The sequence below is a fragment of the Clarias gariepinus genome, chromosome 8, assembly GCF_024256425.1.
Source record: "Clarias gariepinus isolate MV-2021 ecotype Netherlands chromosome 8, CGAR_prim_01v2, whole genome shotgun sequence".
Taxonomy (NCBI): Eukaryota; Metazoa; Chordata; class Actinopteri; order Siluriformes; family Clariidae; genus Clarias; species Clarias gariepinus.
In genome coordinates, this window is record NC_071107.1 from 3,395,365 (window position 1) to 3,420,000 (window position 24,636).

Consider the following 24,636-nt stretch of genomic DNA (forward strand, 5'->3'; position numbering starts at 1 on the left):
ACTTTTCTTTGAAAACAAGGGATAGCTGCCGTAGAGTAAGTGATTACAAGAAATATGTTTGCGTCAGGGATTAAAGGGTTAAAAACAAAAAAGAAAAGAAAATTCTGATTGCTGAAGATTTCTATGGAATAACACACTGATATATGAAAGTGAGCCACATGTTGTGCTTGAAACTGAAATATGTGAGTTTATTACTTAAGATTTAATGAAGAGAATTATAGTAACTTCCAGGGTAAAGACATAACAATTCCTACGATGCTTTCAGGGGAAAAAACACTAATGATGATGATGATAATCACTCTCACTCTTGTCTTCCTTGCGTTTGCTTGAACAGAGAGTGCGAGTCCGGAGTCCCGTGTTCAGGCCATACACTGCTTGGTGCACAGATTACCGGAGAGGAACCGAGAGGTGTTGAGCTTGGTCACGAAACATCTCGCAAAGTGAGTGTCTGTCCATCTGTTCTACAGCATGACCATGATAATGTACATCGTTCTGCTTTATGAGGTATTGACGAGGTCATCGTCTGAGTCGGATCTTATTTAGTGAGGAAAAGTATATATTAAAAAAACACAAAACTTGCTGTGATTAGTGTGTGTGTGTGTGTAAATGCTTGTTTTTTCCCCCTTTATTCCTGTTCTTTTTTTTTTTCCTTATTTCACACTCTGAGGATAAAGGCCATCCCTCGTCAGCAGGCAGTCATTAACCCTACAGCCTTTCCTTTCCTACTCAATCTCCATTACTTTCTCTAGTTTTTTTTTTTACACACACGCACTCACACAAACACACGTTCTCTTCATAGCACAGGGACCTCTGGCTTTCAGTAGTCTTACCTCGGTCGCCCAGGCAACGGCACAACATGCACAAAGCTCAGAGGAAAGCAAAGTAAAATCATATACACACACATACACACACACGCTCATGCACATCACACATTTATATACCAGGGGGAAAAAAACTCAATCGTAGTAAAATCAAGTGTTTAGTGATGGATTAAGAGTAACGTTTTGTTCGTGGGATTATCCCGCGCGCGCGTTTGGACAGCGGTCGGTGATTGATAAAGCGAGACGTTTCCAAATGGTAGCGAGCTTGTTCGAATGATTTCACACCTTTTTCAGTGTCCTACATTTTAATATAGTGTAAATCGCAGGAAATTGAAGATAAGTGGATAATCTGTGTTGCTTCTAGGAACTGGGCAGCCTCATCTTGTTAAAAAAAAAAACAAGCCAGGATTCGGTGCCAGCGGGTACGAGATCGGAAATGAAATTTGGCTGATCTGCTCTTAAATTCTTCCCCTTCGTCTCTCACTCTGGCTCTGAAACAAGCTGGTTAGAGAACCTGAGAAAGAGCCAAAAATTTCCGTCTGAAAACGGATTTGCACGATGATTAATTGGCAGTGTCACTTAATTTTTTATTTTATTATTATTATTATTAGTGGTGCTTGCAAAGCATCACTATTGTTATCTTGCAGGCTTATTAGTGGTGCTTGCAAAGCATCACTATTGTTATCTTGCAGGCTTATTAGTGGTGCTTGCAAAGCATCACTATTGTTATCTTGCAGGCTTATTATTTTTATTAGTGGTGCTTGCAAAGCATCACTATTGTTATCTTGCATACTTATTATTTTTTTTATTATTCTTCTTCCGTACAAAAGTTCGGCGCGTAACTAGTCCCGCACCGTTTGTCGTAGACCCATGGGTGGGGTGTCAAATCGTGCGGCCTATACGGGAATGGGGTGCTATGACTTTTCTAAGGGGTGGGCGGTTAATTGCCCCCGCAGGGGGCAATTAACCGCCTCAAAAATCCCATTGACTTAACATTGAGACCAACTTTGACAGATTGTAGCGCAGAGAGTGAATTTTGTAGAGACATTAAACTTACCAGATTTGAAGAGGTTTGCAGCCTGTGTCAGATCATACCCCGCACAGGGGGATAAGTTCGACCCCCGGGGCAAGAGAGGTCCCCAAAGTTGCCCCATAGAATTTGAATGGGGATTTTGGCGACTTTGCCCATTGACTTATAATGGGAATTTAAAAAAATTACTAGTCCCGCACCGTTCGTCGTAGACCCATGAATGAGGTGTCCGCCCGTGTGGCTTATTCGGGAGTAGGGTGCTTTGACTGTTTGAAGGGGTGGGTGGTTAATTGCCCCCGCAGGGGGCAATTAACCACCCACAGACTTAACACTGACAACAAATTTGACTGAGTCCCGCACCGTTCGTCATAGACCCATGAATGAGATGTCAAACCGTGCGGCTTATTCGGGAGTAGGGTGCTTTGACTGTTTGAAGGGGTGGGTGGTTAATTGCCCCCGCAGGGGGCAATTAACCACCCACAGACTTAACACTGACAACAAATTTGACTGAGTCCCGCACCGTTCGTCGTAGACCCATGAATGAGGTGTCAAACCGTGCGGCTTATTCGGGAGGAGGGTGCTCTGACTGTTTGAAGGGGTGGGTGGTTAATTGCCCCCGCAGGGGGCAATTAACCACCCACAGACTTAACATTGAGACCAACTTTGACCGAGTACCATGAGTGAGGTGTCGAACTGTGCGGCCCATTTTCGGGAACAGGGTGCTGTGACTTTTCTGAGGGGTGGGTGGTTAATTGCCCCCGCAGGGGGCAATTAACCGCCCACAGACTTAACACTGAGAACAACTTTGACTGAGTCTTGCACCGTTCGTCGTGGACCCATGAATGAGGTGTCAAACCGTGCGGCTTATTCGGGAGTAGGGTGCTCTGACTGTTTGAAGGGGTGGGTGGTTAATTGCCCCCGCAGGGGGCAATTAACCACCCACAGACTTAACATTGAGACCAACTTTGACTGAGTCCCATGAGTGAGGTGTCAAACCGTGCGGCCCATCTTCGGGAACGGGGTGCTGTGACTTTTCTAAGGGGTGGGTGGTTAATTGCCCCCGCAGGGGGCAATTAACCACCTACAGACTTAACATTCATTTAACTGTGGATCTGACTGTCGTAGAGACACTCTTTTGCATTTATCATCATGCTCATGAGCCACGCCCCCTAGCACCCTCATTAGCATGCTGTTAGCATGATGCTAACGCGATTAGCATTTTGCTAGCATGATGCTAACAAAGTTAGCATGTTTCTAGCTTTATGCTAATTTCATCAGCACATCGCTAGCATGATGCTAACGCTATTAGCATGTCGCTAGCATTATGCTAACTTTTCGCTAATCACATGTATAGAATGGTCCTAGCATCATGCTAGTGTAATTAGCATGATGTTTAGCTGATTAGCATGGTGCTAGCTTGATGCTAGCTATATTAGCATGTTGCTATCAAGATCCCATTGTCGTAGAGATATGGAGGGCCAGAGTTTCGCCACGGCAAGCACCACTCACATTTTCTTCAGGAAATGTACCTCTCTAGTTAGTGGTGCTTGCAAAGCATCACTATTGTTATCTTGCATACTTATTATTTTTTTTATTATTCTTCTTCCGTACAAAAGTTCGGCGCGTAACTAGTCCCGCACCGTTTGTCGTAGACCCATGGGTGGGGTGTCAAATCGTGCGGCCTATACGGGAATGGGGTGCTATGACTTTTCTAAGGGGTGGGCGGTTAATTGCCCCCGCAGGGGGCAATTAACCGCCTCAAAAATCCCATTGACTTAACATTGAGACCAACTTTGACAGATTGTAGCGCAGAGAGTGAATTTTGTAGAGACATTAAACTTACCAGATTTGAAGAGGTTTGCAGCCTGTGTCAGATCATACCCCGCACAGGGGGATAAGTTCGACCCCCGGGGCAAGAGAGGTCCCCAAAGTTGCCCCATAGAATTTGAATGGGGATTTTGGCGACTTTGCCCATTGACTTATAATGGGAATTTAAAAAAATTACTAGTCCCGCACCGTTCGTCGTAGACCCATGAATGAGGTGTCCGCCCGTGTGGCTTATTCGGGAGTAGGGTGCTTTGACTGTTTGAAGGGGTGGGTGGTTAATTGCCCCCGCAGGGGGCAATTAACCACCCACAGACTTAACACTGACAACAAATTTGACTGAGTCCCGCACCGTTCGTCATAGACCCATGAATGAGATGTCAAACCGTGCGGCTTATTCGGGAGTAGGGTGCTTTGACTGTTTGAAGGGGTGGGTGGTTAATTGCCCCCGCAGGGGGCAATTAACCACCCACAGACTTAACACTGACAACAAATTTGACTGAGTCCCGCACCGTTCGTCGTAGACCCATGAATGAGGTGTCAAACCGTGCGGCTTATTCGGGAGGAGGGTGCTCTGACTGTTTGAAGGGGTGGGTGGTTAATTGCCCCCGCAGGGGGCAATTAACCACCCACAGACTTAACATTGAGACCAACTTTGACCGAGTACCATGAGTGAGGTGTCGAACTGTGCGGCCCATTTTCGGGAACAGGGTGCTGTGACTTTTCTGAGGGGTGGGTGGTTAATTGCCCCCGCAGGGGGCAATTAACCGCCCACAGACTTAACACTGAGAACAACTTTGACTGAGTCTTGCACCGTTCGTCGTGGACCCATGAATGAGGTGTCAAACCGTGCGGCTTATTCGGGAGTAGGGTGCTCTGACTGTTTGAAGGGGTGGGTGGTTAATTGCCCCCGCAGGGGGCAATTAACCACCCACAGACTTAACATTGAGACCAACTTTGACTGAGTCCCATGAGTGAGGTGTCAAACCGTGCGGCCCATCTTCGGGAACGGGGTGCTGTGACTTTTCTAAGGGGTGGGTGGTTAATTGCCCCCGCAGGGGGCAATTAACCACCTACAGACTTAACATTCATTTAACTGTGGATCTGACTGTCGTAGAGACACTCTTTTGCATTTATCATCATGCTCATGAGCCACGCCCCCTAGCACCCTCATTAGCATGCTGTTAGCATGATGCTAACGCGATTAGCATTTTGCTAGCATGATGCTAACAAAGTTAGCATGTTTCTAGCTTTATGCTAATTTCATCAGCACATCGCTAGCATGATGCTAACGCTATTAGCATGTCGCTAGCATTATGCTAACTTTTCGCTAATCACATGTATAGAATGGTCCTAGCATCATGCTAGTGTAATTAGCATGATGTTTAGCTGATTAGCATGGTGCTAGCTTGATGCTAGCTATATTAGCATGTTGCTATCAAGATCCCATTGTCGTAGAGATATGGAGGGCCAGAGTTTCGCCACGGCAAGCACCACTCACATTTTCTTCAGGAAATGTACCTCTCTAGTTATTTTTATTCTTCTTCCGTACAAAAGTTCGGCGCGTAACTAGTCCCGCACCGTTTGTCGTAGACCCCTGAGTGAGGTGTCAAATCGTGCGGCCTATACGGGAATGAGGTGCTATGACTTTTCTAAGGGGTGGGCGGTTAATTGCCCCCGCAGGGGGCAATTAACCGCCCGAAAAATCCCATTGACTTAACATTGAGACCAACTTTGACGGATTATAGCGCAGAGAGTGAATTTTGTAGAGACATCAAACTTACCAGGTTTAAAGAGGTTTGCAGCCTGTGTCAGAAGATAACCCGCACAGGGGGATAAGTTCGACCCCCGGGGCAAGAGAGGTCCCCAAAGTTGCCCCATAGAATTTGAATGGGGATTTTGGCGACTTTGCCCATTGACTTATAATGGGAATTTAAAAAAATTACTAGTCCCGCACCGTTCGTCGTAGACCCATGAATGAGGTGTCAAACCGTGCAGCTTATTCGGGAGTGGGGTGCTTTGACTGTTGGAAGGGGTGGGTGGTTAATTGCCCCCGCAGGGGGCAATTAACCACCCACAGACTTAACACTGAGAACAACTTTGACTGAGTCTTGCACCGTTCGTCGTAGACCCATGAATGAGGTGTCAAACCGTGCGGCTTATTCGGGAGTAGGGTGCTCTGACTGTTTGAAGGGGTGGGTGGTTAATTGCCCCCGCAGGGGGCAATTAACCACCTACAGACTTAACATTGAGACCAACTTTAAGTCCCATGAGTGAGGTGTCAAACCGTGCGGCCCACTTTCGGGAACGGGGTGCTGTGACTTTTCTGAGGGGGGGGTGGTTAATTGCCCCCGCAGGGGGCAATTAACCGCCCACAGACTTAACACTGACAACAACTTTGACTGAGTCTTGCACCGGTCGTCGTAGACCCATGAATGAGGTGTCAAACCGTGCGGCTTATTCGGGAGTAGGGTGCTCTGACTGTTCGAAGGGGTGGGTGGTTAATTGCCCCCGCAGGGGGCAATTAACCACCCACAGAATTAACATTGAGACCAACTTTGACCGAGTACCATGAGTGAGGTGTTAAACTGTGCGGCCCATTTTCGGGAACAGGATGCTGTGACTTTTCTGAGGGGTGGGTGGTTAATTGCCCCCGCAGGGGGCAATTAACTACCCACAGACTTAACATTGTGACCAACTTTGACTGAGTCCCATGAGTGAGGTGTCAAACCGTGCGGCCCATCTTCGGGAACGAGGTGCTGTGACTTTTCCAAGGGGTGGGTGGTTAATTGCCCCCGCAGGGGGCAATTAACCACCTACAGACTTAACATTGACTTAACTGTGGAACCGACTGTCGTAGAGACATTCTTTTGCATTTATCATCATGCTCATAAGCCACGCCCCCTAGCATCCTCATTAGCATGCTGTTAGCATGATGCTAACACGATTAGCATTTTGCTAGCATGATGCTAACAAAATTAGCATCTTGCTAGCGTTATGCTAATTTCATCAGCACATCGCTAGCATGATGCTAACGCTATTAGCATGTCGCTAGCATTATGCTAACTTTTCGCTAATAACATGTATAGAATGTTCCTAGCATCATGCTAGTGTAATTAGCATGATGTTTAGCTGATTAGCATGGTGCTAGCTTGATGCTAGCTATATTAGCATGTTGCTATCAAGATCCCATTGTCGTAGAGATATGGAGGGCCAGAGTTTCGCCACGGCAAGCACCACTCACATTTTCTTCATTATTATTATTATTTTTATTCTTCCGTACAAAGTTTGGCGCGTAACTAGTCCCGCACCGTTTGTCGTAGACCCATGAGAGGGGAGTCAAATCGTGCGGCTTATACGGGAATGGGGTGCTATGACTTTTCTAAGGGGTGGGCGGTTAATTGCCCCCGCAGGGGGCAATTAACCGGCCAAAAAATCCCATAGACTTAACATTGCGGCCAACTTTGACGGATTGTAGCGCAGAGAGGGGATTTTGTAAAAACGTGAAATTTACAACATTTGAAGAGGTTTGCAGCCTGTGTCAGAAGATACCCCGCACAAGGGTATAAGTTTTACCCCCGGGGCAGTAGGGGTCCCTAAATTTGCCCCATTGACTTATAATGGGGATTTTGGTGAATCACTAGTCCCACACCGTTCATCGTAGACCCATGAATGAGGTGTCAAACCATGCGGCTTATTCGGGAGTAGGGTGCTCTGACTGTTCGAAGGGGTGGGTGGTTAATTGCCCCCGCAGGGGGCAATTAACCACACACAGACTTAACATTGAGACCAAGTTTGACCGAGTACCATGAGTGAGGTGTCAAACCGTGCGCCTTATTTGGGAATGGGGTGCTGTGACTTTTTTTAGGGGTGGGTGGTTAATTGCCCCCGCAGGGGGCAATTAACCGCCCACAGACTTAACACTGACAACAACTTTGACTGAGTCTTGCACCGTTCGTCGTAGACCCATGAATGAGGTGTCAAACCGTGCGGCTTGTTCGGAAGTAGGCTGCTTTGACTGTTCGAAGGGGTGGGTGGTTAATTGCCCCCGCAGGGGGCAATTAACCACCCACAGACTTAACATTGAGACCAACTTTGACTGAGTCCCATGAGTGAGGTGTCAAACCGTGCGGCCCATCTTCGGGAACGTGGTGCTGTGACTTTTCTAAGGGGTGGGTGGTTAACAGGCTTAACATTGATTTAACTGTGGATCTGACTGTCGTAGAGACACTCTTTTGCATTTATCATCATGCTCATGAGCCACGCCCCCTAGCACCCTCATTAGCATGCTGTTAGCATGATGCTAACGCGATTAGCATTTTGCTAGCATGATGCTAACAAAATTAGCATCTTGCTAGCGTTATGCTAATTTCATCAGCACATCGCTAGCATGATGCTAACGCTATTAGCATGTCGCTAGCATTATGCTAACTTTTCGCTAATAACATGTATAGAATGTTCCTAGCATCATGCTAGTGTAATTAGCACGATGTTTAGCTGATTAGCATGGTGCTAGCTTGATGATAGCTATATTAGCATGTTGCTATCAAGATCCCATTGTCGTGGAGATATGGAGGGCCAGAGTTTTGCCACGGCAAGCACCACTCACATTTTCTTCAGGAAATGTACCTCTCTAGTTATTTTTATTATTTTTATTATTCTTCCGTACAAAAGTTTGGCACGTAACTAGTCCCGCACCGTTTGTCGTAGACCCCTGAGTGAGGTGTCAAATCGTGCGGCCTATACGGGAATGGGGTGCTATGACTTTTATAAGGGGTGGGCGGTTAATTGCCCCCGCAGGGGGCAATTAACCGCCCTAAAAATCCCATTGACTTAACATTGAGACCAACTTTGACGAATTATAGCGCAGAGAGTGAATTTTGTAGAGACGTCAGATTTACCACATTTGAAGAGGTTTGCAGCCTGTGTCAGAAGATACCCGGCACAGGGGGATAAGTTCGACCCCCGGGGCAAGAGAGGTCCCCAAAGTTGCCCCATAGAATTTGAATGGGGAATTTGGTGACTTTGCCCATTGACTTATAATGGGAATTAAAAAAAATTACTAGTGCCGCACCGTTCGTCGTAGACCCATGAATGAGGTGTCAACCCGTGTGGCTTATTCGGGAGTAGGGTGCTTTGACTGTTTGAAGGGGTGGGTGGTTAATTGCCCCCGCAGGGGGCAATTAACCACCCACAGACTTAACACTGACAACAACTTTGACTGAGTCCCGCACCGTTCATCGTAGACTCATGAATGAGGTGTCAAACCGTGCGGCTTATTCGGGAGTAGGGTGCTCTGACTGTTTGAAGGGGTGGGTGGTTAATTGCCCCCGCAGGGGGCAATTAACCACCCACAGACTTAACATTGAGACCAACTTTGACCGAGTACCATAAGTGAGGTGTCAAACTGTGCGGCCCATTTTCGGGAACAGGGTGCTGTGACTTTTCTGAGGGGTGGGTGGTTAATTGCCCCCGCAGGGGGCAATTAATCGCCCACAGACTTAACACTGAGAACAACTTTGACTGAGTCTTGCACCGTTCGTCGTAGACCCATGAATGAGGTGTCAAACCGTGCGGCTTATTTGGGAGTAGGGTGCTTTGACTGTTTGAAGGGGTGGGTGGTTAATTGCCCCCGCAGGGGGCAATTAACCACCCACAGACTTAACATTGAGACCAACTTTGACTGAGTCCCATGAGTGAGGTGTCAAACCGTGCGGCCCATCTTCGGGAACGGGGTGCTGTGACTTTTCTAAGGGGTGGGTGGTTAATTGCCCCCGCAGGGGGCAATTAACCACACACACACTTAAAATTGATTTAACTGTGGAACCGACTGTCGTAGAGACACTCTTTTGCATTTATCATCATGCTCATAAGCCACGCCCCCTAGCACCCTCATTAGCATGCTGTTAGCATGATGCTAACGCGATTAGCATTTTGCTAGCATGATGCTAACAAAATTAGCATCTTGCTAGCGTTATGCTAATTTCATCAGCACATCGCTAGCATGATGCTAACGCTATTAGCATGTCGCTAGCATTATGCTAACTTTTCGATAATAACATGTATAGAATGTTCCTAGCATCATGCTAGTGTAATCAGCATGATGTTTAACTGATTAGCATGGTGCTAGCTTGATGCTAGCTATATTAGCATGTTGCTATCAAGATCCCATTGTCGTGGAGATATGGAGGGCCAGAGTTTCGCCACGGCAAGCACCACTCACATTTTCTTCAGGAAATGTACCTCTCTAGTTATTTTTATTATTTTTAGTGGTGCTTGCAAAGCATCACTATTGTTATCTTGCAAACTTATTAGTGGTGCTTGCAAAGCATCACTATTGTTATCTTGCAAACTTATTAGTGGTGCTTGCAAAGCATCACTACTGTTATCTTGCAAACTTATTATTCTTTTTATTATTATTCTTCCGTACAAAAGTTTGGCGCGTAACTAGTCCCGCACCGTTTGTCGTAGACCCATGAGTGAGGTGTCAAATCGTGCGGCCTATACGGGAATGGGGTGCTATGACTTTTCTAAGGGGTGGGCGGTTAATTGCCCCCGCAGGGGGCAATTAACCGGCCAAAAAATCCCATAGACTTAACATTGAGGCCAACTTTGACGGATTGTAGCGCAGAAAGTGAATTTTGTAGAGACGTCAGATATACCACATTTGAAGAGGTTTGCAGGCTGTGTCAGAAGATACCCCGCATAGGGGGATAAGTTCGACCCCCGGGGCAAGAGAGGTCCCCAAAGTTGCCCCATAGAATTTGAATGGGGATTTTGGCGACTTTGCCCATTGACTTATAATGGGAATTTAAAAAAATTACTAGTCCCACACCGTTCGTTGTAGACCCATGAATGAGGTGTCAACCCGTGCGGCTTATTCGGGAGTAGGATGCTTTGACTGTTTGAAGGGGTGGGTGGTTAATTGCCCCCTGCGGGGGCAATTAACCACCCACAGACTTAACACTGACAACAACTTTGACTGAGTCCCGCACCGTTCGTCGTAGACCCATGAATGAGGTGTCAAACCGTGCGGCTTATTCAGGAGTAGGGTGCTCTGTCTGTTCGAAGGGGTGGGTGGGATAATTGCCCCCGCAGGGGGCAATTAACCACCCACAGACTTAACATTGACACCAACTTTGACCGAGTACCATGAGTGAGGTGTCAAACTGTGCGGCCCATTTTCGGGAACAGGGTGCTGTGACTTTTCTGAGGTGTGGGTGGTTAATTGCCCCCGCAGGGGGCAATTAACCGCCCACAGACTTAACACTGAGAACAACTTTGACTGAGTCTTGCACCGTTCGTCGTAGACCCATGAATGAGGTGTCAAACCGTGCGGCTTATTCGGGAGTAGGCTGCTTTGACTGTTTGAAGGGGTGGGTGGTTAATTGCCCCCGCAGGGGGCAATTAACCTCCCACAGACTTAACATTGAGACCAACTTTGACCGAGTACCATGAGTGAGGTGTCAAACTGTGCGGCCCATTTTCGGGAACAGGGTGCTGTGACTTTTCTGAGGGGTGGGCGGTTAATTGCCCCCGCAGGGGGCAATTAACCGCCCACAGACTTAACACTGAGAACAACTTTGACTGCATCTTGCACCGTTCGTCGTAGACCCATGAATGAGGTGTCAAACCGTGCGGCTTATTCGGGAGTAGGCTGCTTTGACTGTTTGAAGGGGTGGGTGGTTAATTGCCCCCGCAGGGGGCATTAACCACCCACAGACTTAACATTGAGACCAACTTTGACTGAATCCCATGAGTGAGGTGTCAAACCGTGCGGCCCATCTTCGGGAACGGGGTGCTGTGACCTTTTTAAGGGGTGGGTGGTTAATTGCCCCCGCAGGGGGCAATTAACCACCCACAGACTTAACATTGATTTAACTGTGGAACCGACTGTCGTAGAGACACTCTTTTGCATTTATCATCATGCTCATAAGCCACGCCCCCTAGAAACCTCATTAGCATGCTGTTAGCATGATGCTAACGCGATTAGCATTCTGCTAGCATGATGCTAACAAAATTAGCATCTTGCTAGCTTTATGCCAATTTCATCAGCACATCGCTAGCATGATGCTAATGCTATTAGCATGTCGCTAGCATTATGCTAACTTTTAGCTAATAACATGTATAGAATGGTCCTAGCATCATGCTAGTGTAATTGGCATGATGTTTAGCTGATTAGCATGGTGCTAGCTCGATGCTAGCTATATTAGCATGTTGCTATCAAGATCCCATTGTCGTAGAGGTATGGAGGGCCAGAGTTTCGCCACGGCAAGCACCACTCACATTTTCTTCAGGAAATGTACCTCTCTAGTTATTATTTTTTTTATTATTCTTCTTCCGTACAAAAGTTCGGCGCGTAACTAGTCCCGCACCGTTTGTCGTAGACCCCTGAGTGAGGTGTCAAATCGTGCGGCCTATACGGGAATGGGGTGCTATGACTTTTATAAGGGGTGGGCGGTTAATTGCCCCCGCCGGGGGCAATTAACCGCCCGAAAAATCCCATTGACTTAACATTGAGACCAACTTTGACGGATTATAGCGCAGAGAGTGAATTTTGTAGAGACATCAAACTTACCAGATTTGAAGAGGTTTGCAGCCTGTGTCAGAAGATACTCTGCACAGGGGGATAAGTTCGACCCCCGGGGCAAGAGAGGTCCCCAAAGTTGCCCCATAGAATTTGAATGGGGATTTTGGCGCCTTTGCCCATTGACTTATAATGGGAATTTAAAAAAATTACTAGTGCCGCACCGTTCGTCGTAGACCCATGAATGAGGTGTCAACCCGTGCGGCTTATTCGGGAGTAAGGTGCTTTGACTGTTTGAAGGGGTGGGTGGTTAATTGCCCCCGCAGGGGGCAATTAACCACCCACAGACTTAACACTGACAACAACTTTGACTGAGTCCCGCACCGTTCGTCGTAGACCCACGACTGAGGTGTCAAACCGTGCGGCTTATTCGGGAGTAGGGTGCTCTGACTGTTTGAAGGGGTGGGTGGTTAATTGCCCCCTGCGGGGGAAATTAACCACCCACAGACTTAACACTGACAACAAATTTGACTGAGTCCCGCACCGTTCGTCGTAGACCCATGAATGAGGTGTCAAACCGTGCGGCTTATTCGGGAGTAGGGTGCTCTGACTGTTTGAAGGGGTGGGTGGTTAATTGCCCCCGCAGGGGGCAATTAACCACCCACAGACTTAACATTGAGACCAACTTTGACCGAGTACCATGAGTGAGGTGTCAAACTGTGCGGCCCATTTTCGGGAACAGGGTGCTGTGACTTTTCTGAGGGGTTGGTGGTTAATTGCCCCCGCAGGGGGCAATTAACCGCCCACAGACTTAACACTGAGAACAACTTTGACTGAGTCTTGCACCGTTCGTCGTAGACCCATGAATGAGGTGTCAAACCGTGCGGCTTATTCGGGAGTAGGCTGCTTTGACTGTTTGAAGGGGTGGGTGGTTAATTGCCCCCGCAGGGGGCAATTAACCACCCACAGACTTAACATTAAGACCAACTTTGACTGAGTCCCATGAGTGAGGTGTCAAACCGTGCGGCCCATCTTAGGGAACGGGGTGCTGTGACTTTTCTAAGGGGTGGGTGGTTAATTGCCCCCGCAGGGGGCAATTAACCACACACACACTTAACATTGATTTAACTGTGGAACCGTCTGTCGTAGAGACACTCTTTTGCATATATCATCATGCTCATAAGCCACGCCCCCTAGCACCCTCATTAGCATGCTGTTAGCATGATGCTAACGCGATTAGCATTTTGCTAGCATGATGCTAACAAAATTAGCATCTTGCTAGCGTTATGCTAATTTCATCAGCACATCGCTAGCATGATGCTAACGCTATTAGCATGTCGCTAGCATTATGCTAACTTTTCGCTAATAACATGTATAGAATGTTCCTAGCATCATGCTAGTGTAATTAGCACGATGTTTAGCTGATTAGCATGGTGCTAGCTTGATGCTAGCTATATTAGCATGTTGCTATCAAGATCCCATTGTCGTGGAGATATGGAGGGCCAGAGTTATATGGAGGGCCAGAGTTTCGCCACGGCAAGCACCACTCACATTTTCTTCAGGAAATGTACCTCTCTAGTTAGTGGTGCTTGCAAAGCATCACTATTGTTATCTTGCAAACTTATTATTCTTTTTATTATTATTCTTCCGTACAAAAGTTTGGCGCGTAACTAGTCCCGCACCGTTTGTCGTAGACCCCTGAGTGAGGTGTCAAATCGTGCGGCCTATACGGGAATGGGGTGCTATGACTTTTATAAGGGGTGGGCGGTTAATTGCCCCCGCAGGGGGCAATTAACCGCCCCAAAAATCCCATTGACTTAACATTGAGACCAACTTTGACGGATTATAGCGCAGAGAGTGAATTTTGTAGAGACATCAAACTTACCAGATTTGAAGAGGTTTGCAGCCTGTGTCAGAAGATACCCCGCACAGGAGGATAAGTTTGACCCCCGGGGCAAGAGAGGTCCCCAAAGTTGCCCCATAGAATTTGAATGGGGATTTTGGCGACTTTGCCCATTGACTTATAATGGGAATTTAAAAAAATTACTAGTCCCGCACCGTTCGTCGTAGACCCATGAATGAGGTGTCAAACCATGCGGCTTATTCGGGAGTAGGGTACTCTCACTGTTGAAAGGGGTGGGTGGTTAATTGCCCCCGCAGGGGGCAATTAACCACCTACAGACTTAACACTGAGAACAACTTTGACTGAGTCTTGCACCGTTCGTCGTAGACCCATGAATGAGGTGTCAAACCGTGCGGCTTATTCGGGAGTAGGGTGCTCTGACTGTTTGAAGGGGTGAGTGGTTAATTGCCCCCGCAGGGGGCAATTAACCACCCACAGACTTAACATTGAGACCAACTTTGACCGAGTACCATGAGTGAGGTGTCAAACTGTGCGGCCCATTTTCGGGAACAGGGTGCTGTGACTTTTCTGAGGGGTGGGCGGTTAATTGCCCCCGCAGGGGGCAATTAACCACCCACAGACTTAACATTGAGACCAACTTTGACTGAGTCCCATGAGTGAGGTGTCAAACCGTGCGGCCCATCTTCGGGAACGGGGTGCTGTGACTTTTCTAAGGGGTGGGTGGTTAATTGCCCCTGCAGGGGGCAATTAACCACCTACAGACTTAACATTGACTTAACTGTGGAACCGACTGTCGTAGAGACATTCTTTTGCATTTATCATCATGCTCATAAGCCACGCCCCCTAGCACCCTCATTAGCATGCTGTTAGCATGATGCTAACACGATTAGCATTTTGCTAGCATGATGCTAACAAAATTAGCATCTTGCTAGCGTTATGCTAATTTCATCAGCACATCGCTAGCATGATGCTAACGCTATTAGCATGTCGCTAGCATTATGCTAACTTTTCGCTAATCACATGTATAGAATGTTCCTAGCATCATGCTAGTGTAATTAGCATGATGTTTAGCTGATTAGCATGGTGCTAGCTTGATGCTAGCTATATTAGCATGTTGCTATCAAGATCCCATTGTCGTAGAGATATGGAGGGCCAGAGTTTCGCCACGGCAAGCACCACTCACATTTTCTTCAGGAAATGTACCTCTCTAGTTATTATTATTATTAGTGGTGCTTGCAAAGCATCACTATTGTTATCTTGCAGGCTTATTAGTGGTGCTTGCAAAGCATCACTACTGTTATCTTGCAAACTTATTATTATTAGTGGTGCTTGCAAAGCATCACTATTGTTATCTTGCAAAATTCTTCCGTACAAAAGTTTGGCGCGTAACTAGTCCCGCACCGTTTGTCATAGACCCATGAGTGAGGTGTCAAATCGTGCGGCTTATACGGGAATGGGGTGCTATGACTTTTATAAGGGGTGGGCGGTTAATTGCCCCCGCAGGGGGCAATTAACCGGCCAAAAAATCCCATAGACTTAACATTGAGGCCAACTTTGACAGATTGTAGCGCAGAGAGTGAAATTTGTAGAGACGTCAGATTTACCACATTTGAGGAGGATTGCAGCCTGTGTCAGATGATACCCCGCACAGGGGAATAAGTTCGACCCCCGGGGCAAGAGAGGTCCCCAAAGTTGCCCCATAGAATTTGAATGGGGATTTTGGCGACTTTGCCCATTGACTTATAATGGGAATTTTAAAAAATTACTAGTGCCGCACCGTTCGTCGTAGACCCATGAGTTGCAGGGGGCAATTAACCACCCACAGACTTAACATTGAGACCAACTTTGACCGAGTACCATGAGTGAGGTGTCGAACTGTGCGGCCCATTTTCGGGAACAGGGTGCTGTGACTTTTCTGAGGGGTGGGTGGTTAATTGCCCCCGGGGCAATTAACCGCCCACAGACTTAACACTGAGAACAACTTTGACTGAGTCTTGCACCGTTCGTCGTGGACCCATGAATGAGGTGTCAAACCGTGCGGCTTATTCGGGAGTAGGGTGCTCTGACTGTTTAAAGGGGTGACCACAGACTTAACATTGAGACCAACTTTGACTGAGTCCCATGAGTGAGGTGTCAAACCGTGCGGCCCATCTTCGGGAACGGGGTGCTGTGACTTTTCTAAGGGGTGGGTGGTTAACTGCCCCCGCAGGGGGCAATTAATTGCCCCCGCAGGGGGCAATTAACCACCTACAGACTTAACATTGATTTAACTGTGGATCTGACTGTCGTAGAGACACTCTTTTGCATTTATCATTATGCTCATGAGCCACGCCCCCTAGCACCCTCATTAGCATGCTGTTAGCATGATGCTAACGCGATTAGCATTTTGCTAGCATGATGCTAACAAAATTAGCATGTTTCTAGCTTTATGCTAATTTCATCAGCACATCGCTAGCATGATGCTAACGCTATTAGCATGTCGCTAGCATTATGCTAACTTTTCGCTAATCACATGTATAGAATGGTCCTAGCATCATGCTAGTGTAATTAGCATGATGTTTAGCTGATTAGCATGGTGCTAGCTTGATGCTAGCTATATTAGCATGTTGCTATCAAGATCCCATTGTCGTAGAGATATGGAGGGTCAGAGTTTCGCCACGGCAAGCACCACTCACATTTTCTTCAGGAAATGTACCTCTCTAGTTAGTGGTGCTTGCAAAGCATCACTATTGTTATCTTGCAGGCTTATTATTTTTATTATTAGTGGTGCTTGCAAAGCATCACTATTGTTATCTTGCAAACTTATTATTATTATTATTAGTGGTGCTTGCAAAGCATCACTACTATTCTCTTGCGAACTTATTATTTTTATTTTTATTATTATTATTCTTCCGGACAAAAGTTCGGCGCGTAACTAGTCCCGCACCGTTTGTCGTAGACCCATGAATGAGGTGTCAAATCGTGCGGCCTAATCGGGAATGGGGTGCTATGACTTTTCTAAGGGGTGGGTGGTTAATTGCCCCCGCAGGGGGCAATTAACCGCCCCGAAAAGTCCCATAGACTTAACATTGAGGCCAACTTTGACGGCTTGTAGCGCAGAGAGGGGATTTTGTAGAAACGTGAAATTTACAACATTTGAAGAGGTTTGCAACCTGTGTCAGAAGATAACCCGCACAAGGGGATACGTTCGACCCCCGGGGCAAGAGGGGTCCCCAAAGTTGCCCCATAGAATTTGAATGGGGATTTTGGCAACTTTGCCCATTGACTTATAATGGGAATTTTAAAAAATTACTAGTGCCGCACCGTTCGTCGTAGACCCATGAATGAGGTGTCAACCCGTGCGGCTTATTCGGGAGTAGGGTGCTTTGACTGTTTGAAGGGGTGGGTGGTTAATTGCCCCCGCAGGGGGCAATTAACCACCCACAGACTTAACACTGAGAACAACTTTGACTGAGTCTTGCACCGTTCGTCGTAGACCCATGAATGAGGTGTCAAACCGTGCAGCTTATTCGGGAGTGGGGTGCTTTGACTGTTGGAAGGGGTGGGTGGTTAATTGCCCCCGCAGGGGGCAATTAACCACCCACAGACTTAACACTGAGAACAACTTTGACTGAGTCTTGCACCGTTCGTCGTAGACCCATGAATGAGGTGTCAAACCGTGCGGCTTATTCGGGAGTAGGGTGCTCTGAGTGGTGAAAGGGGTGGGTGGTTAATTGCCCCCGCAGGGGGCAATTAACCACCCACAGACTTAACATTGAGTCCAACTTTGACTGAGTCCCATGAGTGAGGTGTCAAACCGTGCGGCCCATCTTCGGGAACGGGGTGCTGTGACTTTTCTAAGGGGTGGGTGGTTAATTGCCCCCGCAGGGGGCAATTAACCACCCACAGACTTAAAATTGATTTAACTGTGGAACCGACTGTCGTAGAGACACACTTTTGCATTTATCATCATGCTCATAAGCCACGCCCCCTAGCACCCTCATTAGCATGCTGTTAGCATGATGCTAACCCGATTAGCATTTTGCTAGCATGATGCTAACAAAATTAGCATCTTGCTAGTGTTATGCTAATTTCATCAGCACATCGTTAGCATGATGCTAACGCTATTAGCATGTCGCTAGCATTATGCTAACTTTTCGCTAATAACATGTATAGAATGTTCCTAGCATCATGCTAGTGTAATTAGCATGATGTTTAGCTGATTAGCATGGTGCTATCTTGATGCTAGCTATATTAGCATGTTGCTATCAAGATCCCATTGTCGTAGAGATATGGAGGGCCAGAGTTTCGCCACGGCAAGCACCACTCACATTTTCTTCAGGAAATGTACCTCTCTAGTTATTATTATTCTTCTTCCGTACAAAAGTTCGGCGCGTAACTAGTCTCGCACCGTTTGTCGTAGACCCATGGGTGAGGTGTCAAATCGTGCGGCCTATACGGGAATGGGGTGCTATGACTTTTATAAGGGGTGGGCGGTTAATTGCCCCCGCAGGGGGCAATTAACCGGCCCAAAAATCCCATTGACTTAACATTGAGACCAACTTTGACGGATTATAGCGCAGAGAGTGAATTTTGTAGAGACATCAAACTTACCAGATTTGAAGAGGTTTGCAGCCTGTGTCAGAAGATACCCGGCACAGGGGGATAAGTTCGACCCCCGGGGCAAGAGAGGTCCCCAAAGTTGCCCCATAGAATTTGAATGGGGATTTTGGCGACTTTGCCCATTGACTTATAATGGGGATTTAAAAAAATTACTAGTGCCGCACCGTTCGTCGTAGACCCATGAATCAGGTGTCTACCCATGCGGCTTATTCGGGAGTAGGGTGCTTTGACTGTTCGAAGGGGTGGGTGGTTAATTGCCCCCGCAGGGGGCAATTAACCACCTACAGACTTAACACTGAGAACAACTTTGACTGAGTCTTGCACCGTTCGTCGTAGACCCATGAATGAGGTGTCAAACCGTGCGGCTCATTCGGGAGTAGGGTACTCTCACTGTTGAAAGGGGTGGGTGGTTAATTGCCCCCGCAGGGGGCAATTAACCACCTACAGACTTAACACTGACAACAACTTTGACTGAGGCCCGCACCGTTCGTCGTAGACCCATGAATGAGGTGTCAAACCGTGCGGCTTATTCGGGAGTAGGGTGCTCTGACTGTTCGAAGGGGTGGGTGGTTAATTGCCCCCGCAGGGGGCAATTAACCACCCACAGAATTAACATTGAGACCAACTTTGACCGAGTACCATGAGTGAGGTGTTAAACTGTGCGGCCCATTTTCGGGAACAGGATGCTGTGACTTTTCTGAGGGGTGGGTGGTTAATTGCCCCCGCAGGGGGCAATTAACTACCCACAGACTTAACATTGTGACCAACTTTGACTGAGTCCCATGAGTGAGGTGTCAAACCGTGCGGCCCATCTTCGGGAACGGGGTGCTGTGACTTTTCTAAGGGGTGGGTGGTTAATTGCCCCTGCAGGGGGCAATTAACCACCTACAGACTTAACATTGACTTAACTGTGGAACCGACTGTCGTAGAGACATTCTTTTGCATTTATCATCATGCTCATAAGCCACGCCCCCTAGCACCCTCATTAGCATGCTGTTAGCATGATGCTAACACGATTAGCATTTTGCTAGCATGATGCTAACAAAATTAGCATCTTGCTAGCGTTATGCTAATTTCATCAGCACATCGCTAGCATGATGCTAACGCTATTAGCATGTCGCTAGCATTATGCTAACTTTTCGCTAATCACATGTATAGAATGTTCCTAGCATCATGCTAGTGTAATTAGCATGATGTTTAGCTGATTAGCATGGTGCTAGCTTGATGCTAGCTATATTAGCATGTTGCTATCAAGATCCCATTGTCGTAGAGATATGGAGGGCCAGAGTTTCGCCACGGCAAGCACCACTCACATTTTCTTCAGGAAATGTACCTCTCTAGTTTTTTTTATTCTTCTTCCGTATGAAAGTTCGGCGCGTAACTAGTCCCGCACCGTTTGTCGTAGACCCATGAGTGAGGTGTCAAATCGTGCGGCCTATACGGGAATGGGGTGCTATGACTTTTCTAAGGGGTGGGCGGTTAATTGCCCCCGCAGGGGGCAATTAACCGCCCCAAAAATCCCATTGACTTAACATGGAGACCAACTTTGACAGATTGTAGCGCAGAGAGTGAATTTTGTAGAGACGTCAGATTTACCACATTTGAAGAGGTTTGCAGCCTGTGTCAGAAGATACCCGGCACAGGGGGATAGGTTCGACCCCCGGGGCAAGAGAGGTCCCCAAAGTTGCCCCATAGAATTTGAATGGGGAATTTGGTGACTTTGCCCATTGACTTATAATGGGAATAAAAAAAAATTACTAGTGCCGCACCGTTCGTCATAGACCCATGAATGAGGTGTCAGCCCGTGCGGCTTATTTGGGGGTAGGGTGCTCTGACTGTTGGAAGGGGTGGGTGGTTAATTGCCCCCGCAGGGGGCAATTAACCACCCACAGACTTAACACTGAGAATAACTTTGACTGAGTCCCGCACCGTTCGTCGTAGACCCATAAATGAGGTGTCAAACCGTGCGGCTTATTCGGGAGTAGGGTGCTCTGACTGTTTGAAGGGGTGGGTGGTTAATTGCCCCCGCAGGGGGCAATTAACCACCCACAGAGTTAACATTGAGACCAACTTTGACCGAGTACCATGAGTGAGGTGTCAAACTGTGCGGCCCATTTTCGGGAACAGGGTGCTGTGACTCTTCTGAGGGGTGGGTGGTTAATTGCCCCCGCAGGGGGCAATTAACCGCCCACAGACTTAACACTGAGAACAACTTTGACTGAGTCTTGCACCGTTCGTCGTAGACCCATGAATGAGGTGTCAAACCGTGCGGCTTATTCGGGAGTAGGCTGCTTTGACTGTTTGAAGGGGTGGGTGGTTAATTGCCCCCGCAGGGGGCAATTAACCACCCACAGACTTAACATTGAGACCAACTTTGCCCGAGTCTCATGAGTGAGGTGTCAAACCGTGCAGGCCATCTTCGGGAACGGGGTGCTGTGACCTTTTTAAGGGGTGGGTGGTTAATTGCCCCCGCAGGGGGCAATTAACCACCCACAGATTTAACATTGATTTAACTGTGGAACCGACTGTCGTAGAGACACTCTTTTGCATGTATCATCATGCTCATAAGCCACGCCCCCTACCACCCTCATTAGCATGCTGTTAGCATGATGCTAACGCGATTAGCATTTTGCTAGCATGATGCTAACAAAATTAGCATTTTGCTAGCGTTATGCTAATTTCATCAGCACATCGCTAGCATGATGCTAACGCTATTAGCATGTCGCTAGCATTATGCTAACTTTTTGCTAATAACATGTATAGAATGTTCCTAGCATCATGCTAGTGTGATTAGCATGATGTTTAGCTGATTAGCATGGTGCTAGCTTGATGCTAGCTATATTAGCATGTTGCTATCGAGATCCCATTGTCGAAGAGATATGGGGGGCCAGAGTTTCGCCACGGCAAGCACCACTCACATTTTCTTCAGGAAATGTACCTCTCTAGTTATTATTATTATTATTATTTTCTTCTTTTTTACACCCTTAAAAAAATCAGCTGTTGAACCGAAATCAGAAATTTGCATCAGATGTCTGAGCACCAGACTTTTAAAATAAAAAAATAAAAAAACCCTCATTCATACGTGGCTTGTCACCCATTTAACACGTTAAACACTTCACCTTTACGTTCGCAGCACGAGGTTCGGCTCATCATGTAACACAGCAGCTTAAACGGCGCATAAAACCGCGCTGAAATCCTAAAGCCGTAGCAGGTTGAACTAAATATACACCGAGGATCCGAAGAGACCAACACGACACTAGATCTTTGGCGTTAATTGTGCACTTAGAACTTTTTAAAAGCCTGAGTGCTACGAGGAACAGGTCTTATTTATTTATTATTTTAATTTTACTCATTTTTTTCACAAATCAGTTTCACGACGCTGCTCCATCAGAGCAAGACGAAGAGAACAAATGGAAATCGAACGATTTTCCTCTTCTTACGTCTACTTCAGATAAATCCACCACTGACTCGACTCTAAGTCTGGTTTAAATGCTAATCTGGCATCCGGGAGCTCCAGAGAATGTTTTTTAAAGATGAGGTGAGATAATTTAAGAAGATACAAAATGAGAAGGTGAGTTTAGATAACAAAGAGATGAGATGAAGTTGAGAAGGTTGAGTAGGATGACATGAGCTTAGTATATAATGATGAGATAAAGACGATGATACCGTGTGAAGGTGAGATGAGTGGATTACTCGAAATGAGATTAGAAATGAAGACCTGTTATATAAAGTAATGTAATATACAGTATATTATACATATATTACATAGATTTACTCAGCCTGGCCAAAAAAAAGTTGCCATTTCAGAAGGGTGACGTTATTAGGCTGAATCAAGCAAAGAAAACAGTTAAGGAAATGAGAGATTTCTGGACCTGGAATAAGAAGCTTTAAATACATTATGATACCCTGGAAGGATAGAGCCGAGCCATCGACTTGAAAAAAATAATAATAATAATTAATTAATTAAAAAAATTGTGAATGGAGATCACTTAAACACTTGGTTTGGTAAAAACCTGAACAGTGAAAATCAGAGCTAATATTAAAAGTAAGAGCATTTTCATACACACTTGTGTTATTAAACTCACAGGATTAGGACTAAACACTTATTGAACAACTAAACAACAATTTTATTTCTTGTACATAGTCTACACAATTTTACAGCTAAAAGTATATTTTTTATTATTATATTCTTATTTAACATTTTATATTCTAAATGTATATTTATATAAATATAATTAAATATATATTAATAAATATTCTTGGTTTTAACCTAACTTTATTCTTTCATGAGTTATTTACAAGTTTTATACTAATATATATATGTATATATATATATATTTATATATATATGTATATATATATATGTATATATATATGTATATATATATATGTATATATATATATATATATATATATTCAAATTAAAATTTTATTTGTCACATACACAGTCATACACAGTACGAAATGTAGTGAAATGCTTATACGACCGCCAGTGACCTTAAAAAGAGAATTAAAGCTTATAATAAGTAATAAATATGAATAAAAGAAATACGATAGAAAATGTAAATAAAAAAAATAAAATTAAACTAGGAAAAATAGAATTAAAAATAGAAACTGAAAATAGAAATATACTGTACAAATAGAACTATAATGGTGTGCAAATATGCATAGAAAAAGTGACTTTGTGCAAAGGTTTTTAAAGTGTCTTTGTGCAATGGGCCAGAATGTAAACGTAAACATGTATTGTAGATGTGATGTGCGTGGAATTGTCCATAGTGTCCATGGATGTATAAAGATTGATTGATTGATTGTGAAAATTGTGAAAATATATATATAGTATTTACATACTAATGACACGTGAGGAGCGGATAGAAATCGTGCGTTGATGTCGGGTGAACGCAGTAACCGGGTCACTGCAGCAGATTCCAATGCAAGACACCCTACGAGACCACCCATCTCCAATGCTACAGTTAGCAAACTGCTTATAACTGCTTTATTAGTGGTCAGAAACTTAAAATTTTTAAGAATAAAGTTACGTTAAAACCAAGCACACCATTGTTTTTCTGGTGAAATTCCCAATACGTTTGATATGTCACATGACCCTCTTCCTATTGAAAAAACAAAAGTTGGATCCAACATGGCCGACTTCAAAATGGCCACCATGGTCACCACCCACCTTGAAAAGTTTCCCCCCTCGCATATACTAATGTGCCACAAACAGGAAGTTAATATCACCAACCATTTCCATTTTATTAGGGTGTATTTATATAAATGGCCCACCCTGTATATTCTAATTTCATATTCTTAATTAGGATACTCTATTTTATTTCACATCACACAGTATTGTGTACAGTATGACTGTATATGTAACAAATAAAATCTGAATTTGAATTTATGGAATTTTGGAGCGATGGAAAAAGGTCATGTGACCTGATGAGTCCAGATTGATCCTATCCCAGAGCGATGGGCGTGTCAGGGAATAAGGGAAGGACATGAAGCGATGCTCCCGTGTCCACTGTACAAGCCTCTGGAGACAGTGTTATGATCTGGGGTTTATCAGTTACTCAGGTCTAGACTCAGCAACGTTATGGGGCGATAAAGTGAAGTCAGCTGACGACCTGAATGTACTGAATGACCAGGTTGTCACATCTGTGGAGTTTTCCTGTGACGTATGACATCACATTATCACAACAATCGATGTAATGGAATAAAAAAAAAAAATAATAATAATAATTAATAACTATTTTTCTCTCTCTTTTTCTCTTACAGCGTGGCTGCGCACAGTAAGCAGAACCTGATGACCGTAGCGAACCTGGGCGTGGTCTTCGGCCCCACCCTCATGCGGCCTCAGGAGGAGACGGTCGCGGCCATCATGGATCTCAAGTTCCAAAACATCGTGGTGGAGATTCTGATAGAGCAGCATGAAAAGGTGAGACTTCCCCTCAGTGTACGGAGTCAGAGCGATTCG

General features: G+C 45.7%; 1 protein-coding gene across 1 annotated transcript in view; it reads left to right on the forward strand.

Annotated features, from left to right (window-relative positions):
* The window catches only part of arhgap10 (Rho GTPase activating protein 10), a 117,355-nt gene that overhangs the window by 66,614 nt on the left and 26,105 nt on the right, over nucleotides 1-24,636 (forward strand). The window contains exons 17-18 of the mRNA XM_053501761.1: nucleotides 335-440; nucleotides 24,438-24,597. Of these exons, the coding sequence (XP_053357736.1) occupies nucleotides 335-440; nucleotides 24,438-24,597 (266 nt within the window). The remainder of the gene's footprint in view (nucleotides 1-334; nucleotides 441-24,437; nucleotides 24,598-24,636) is intronic.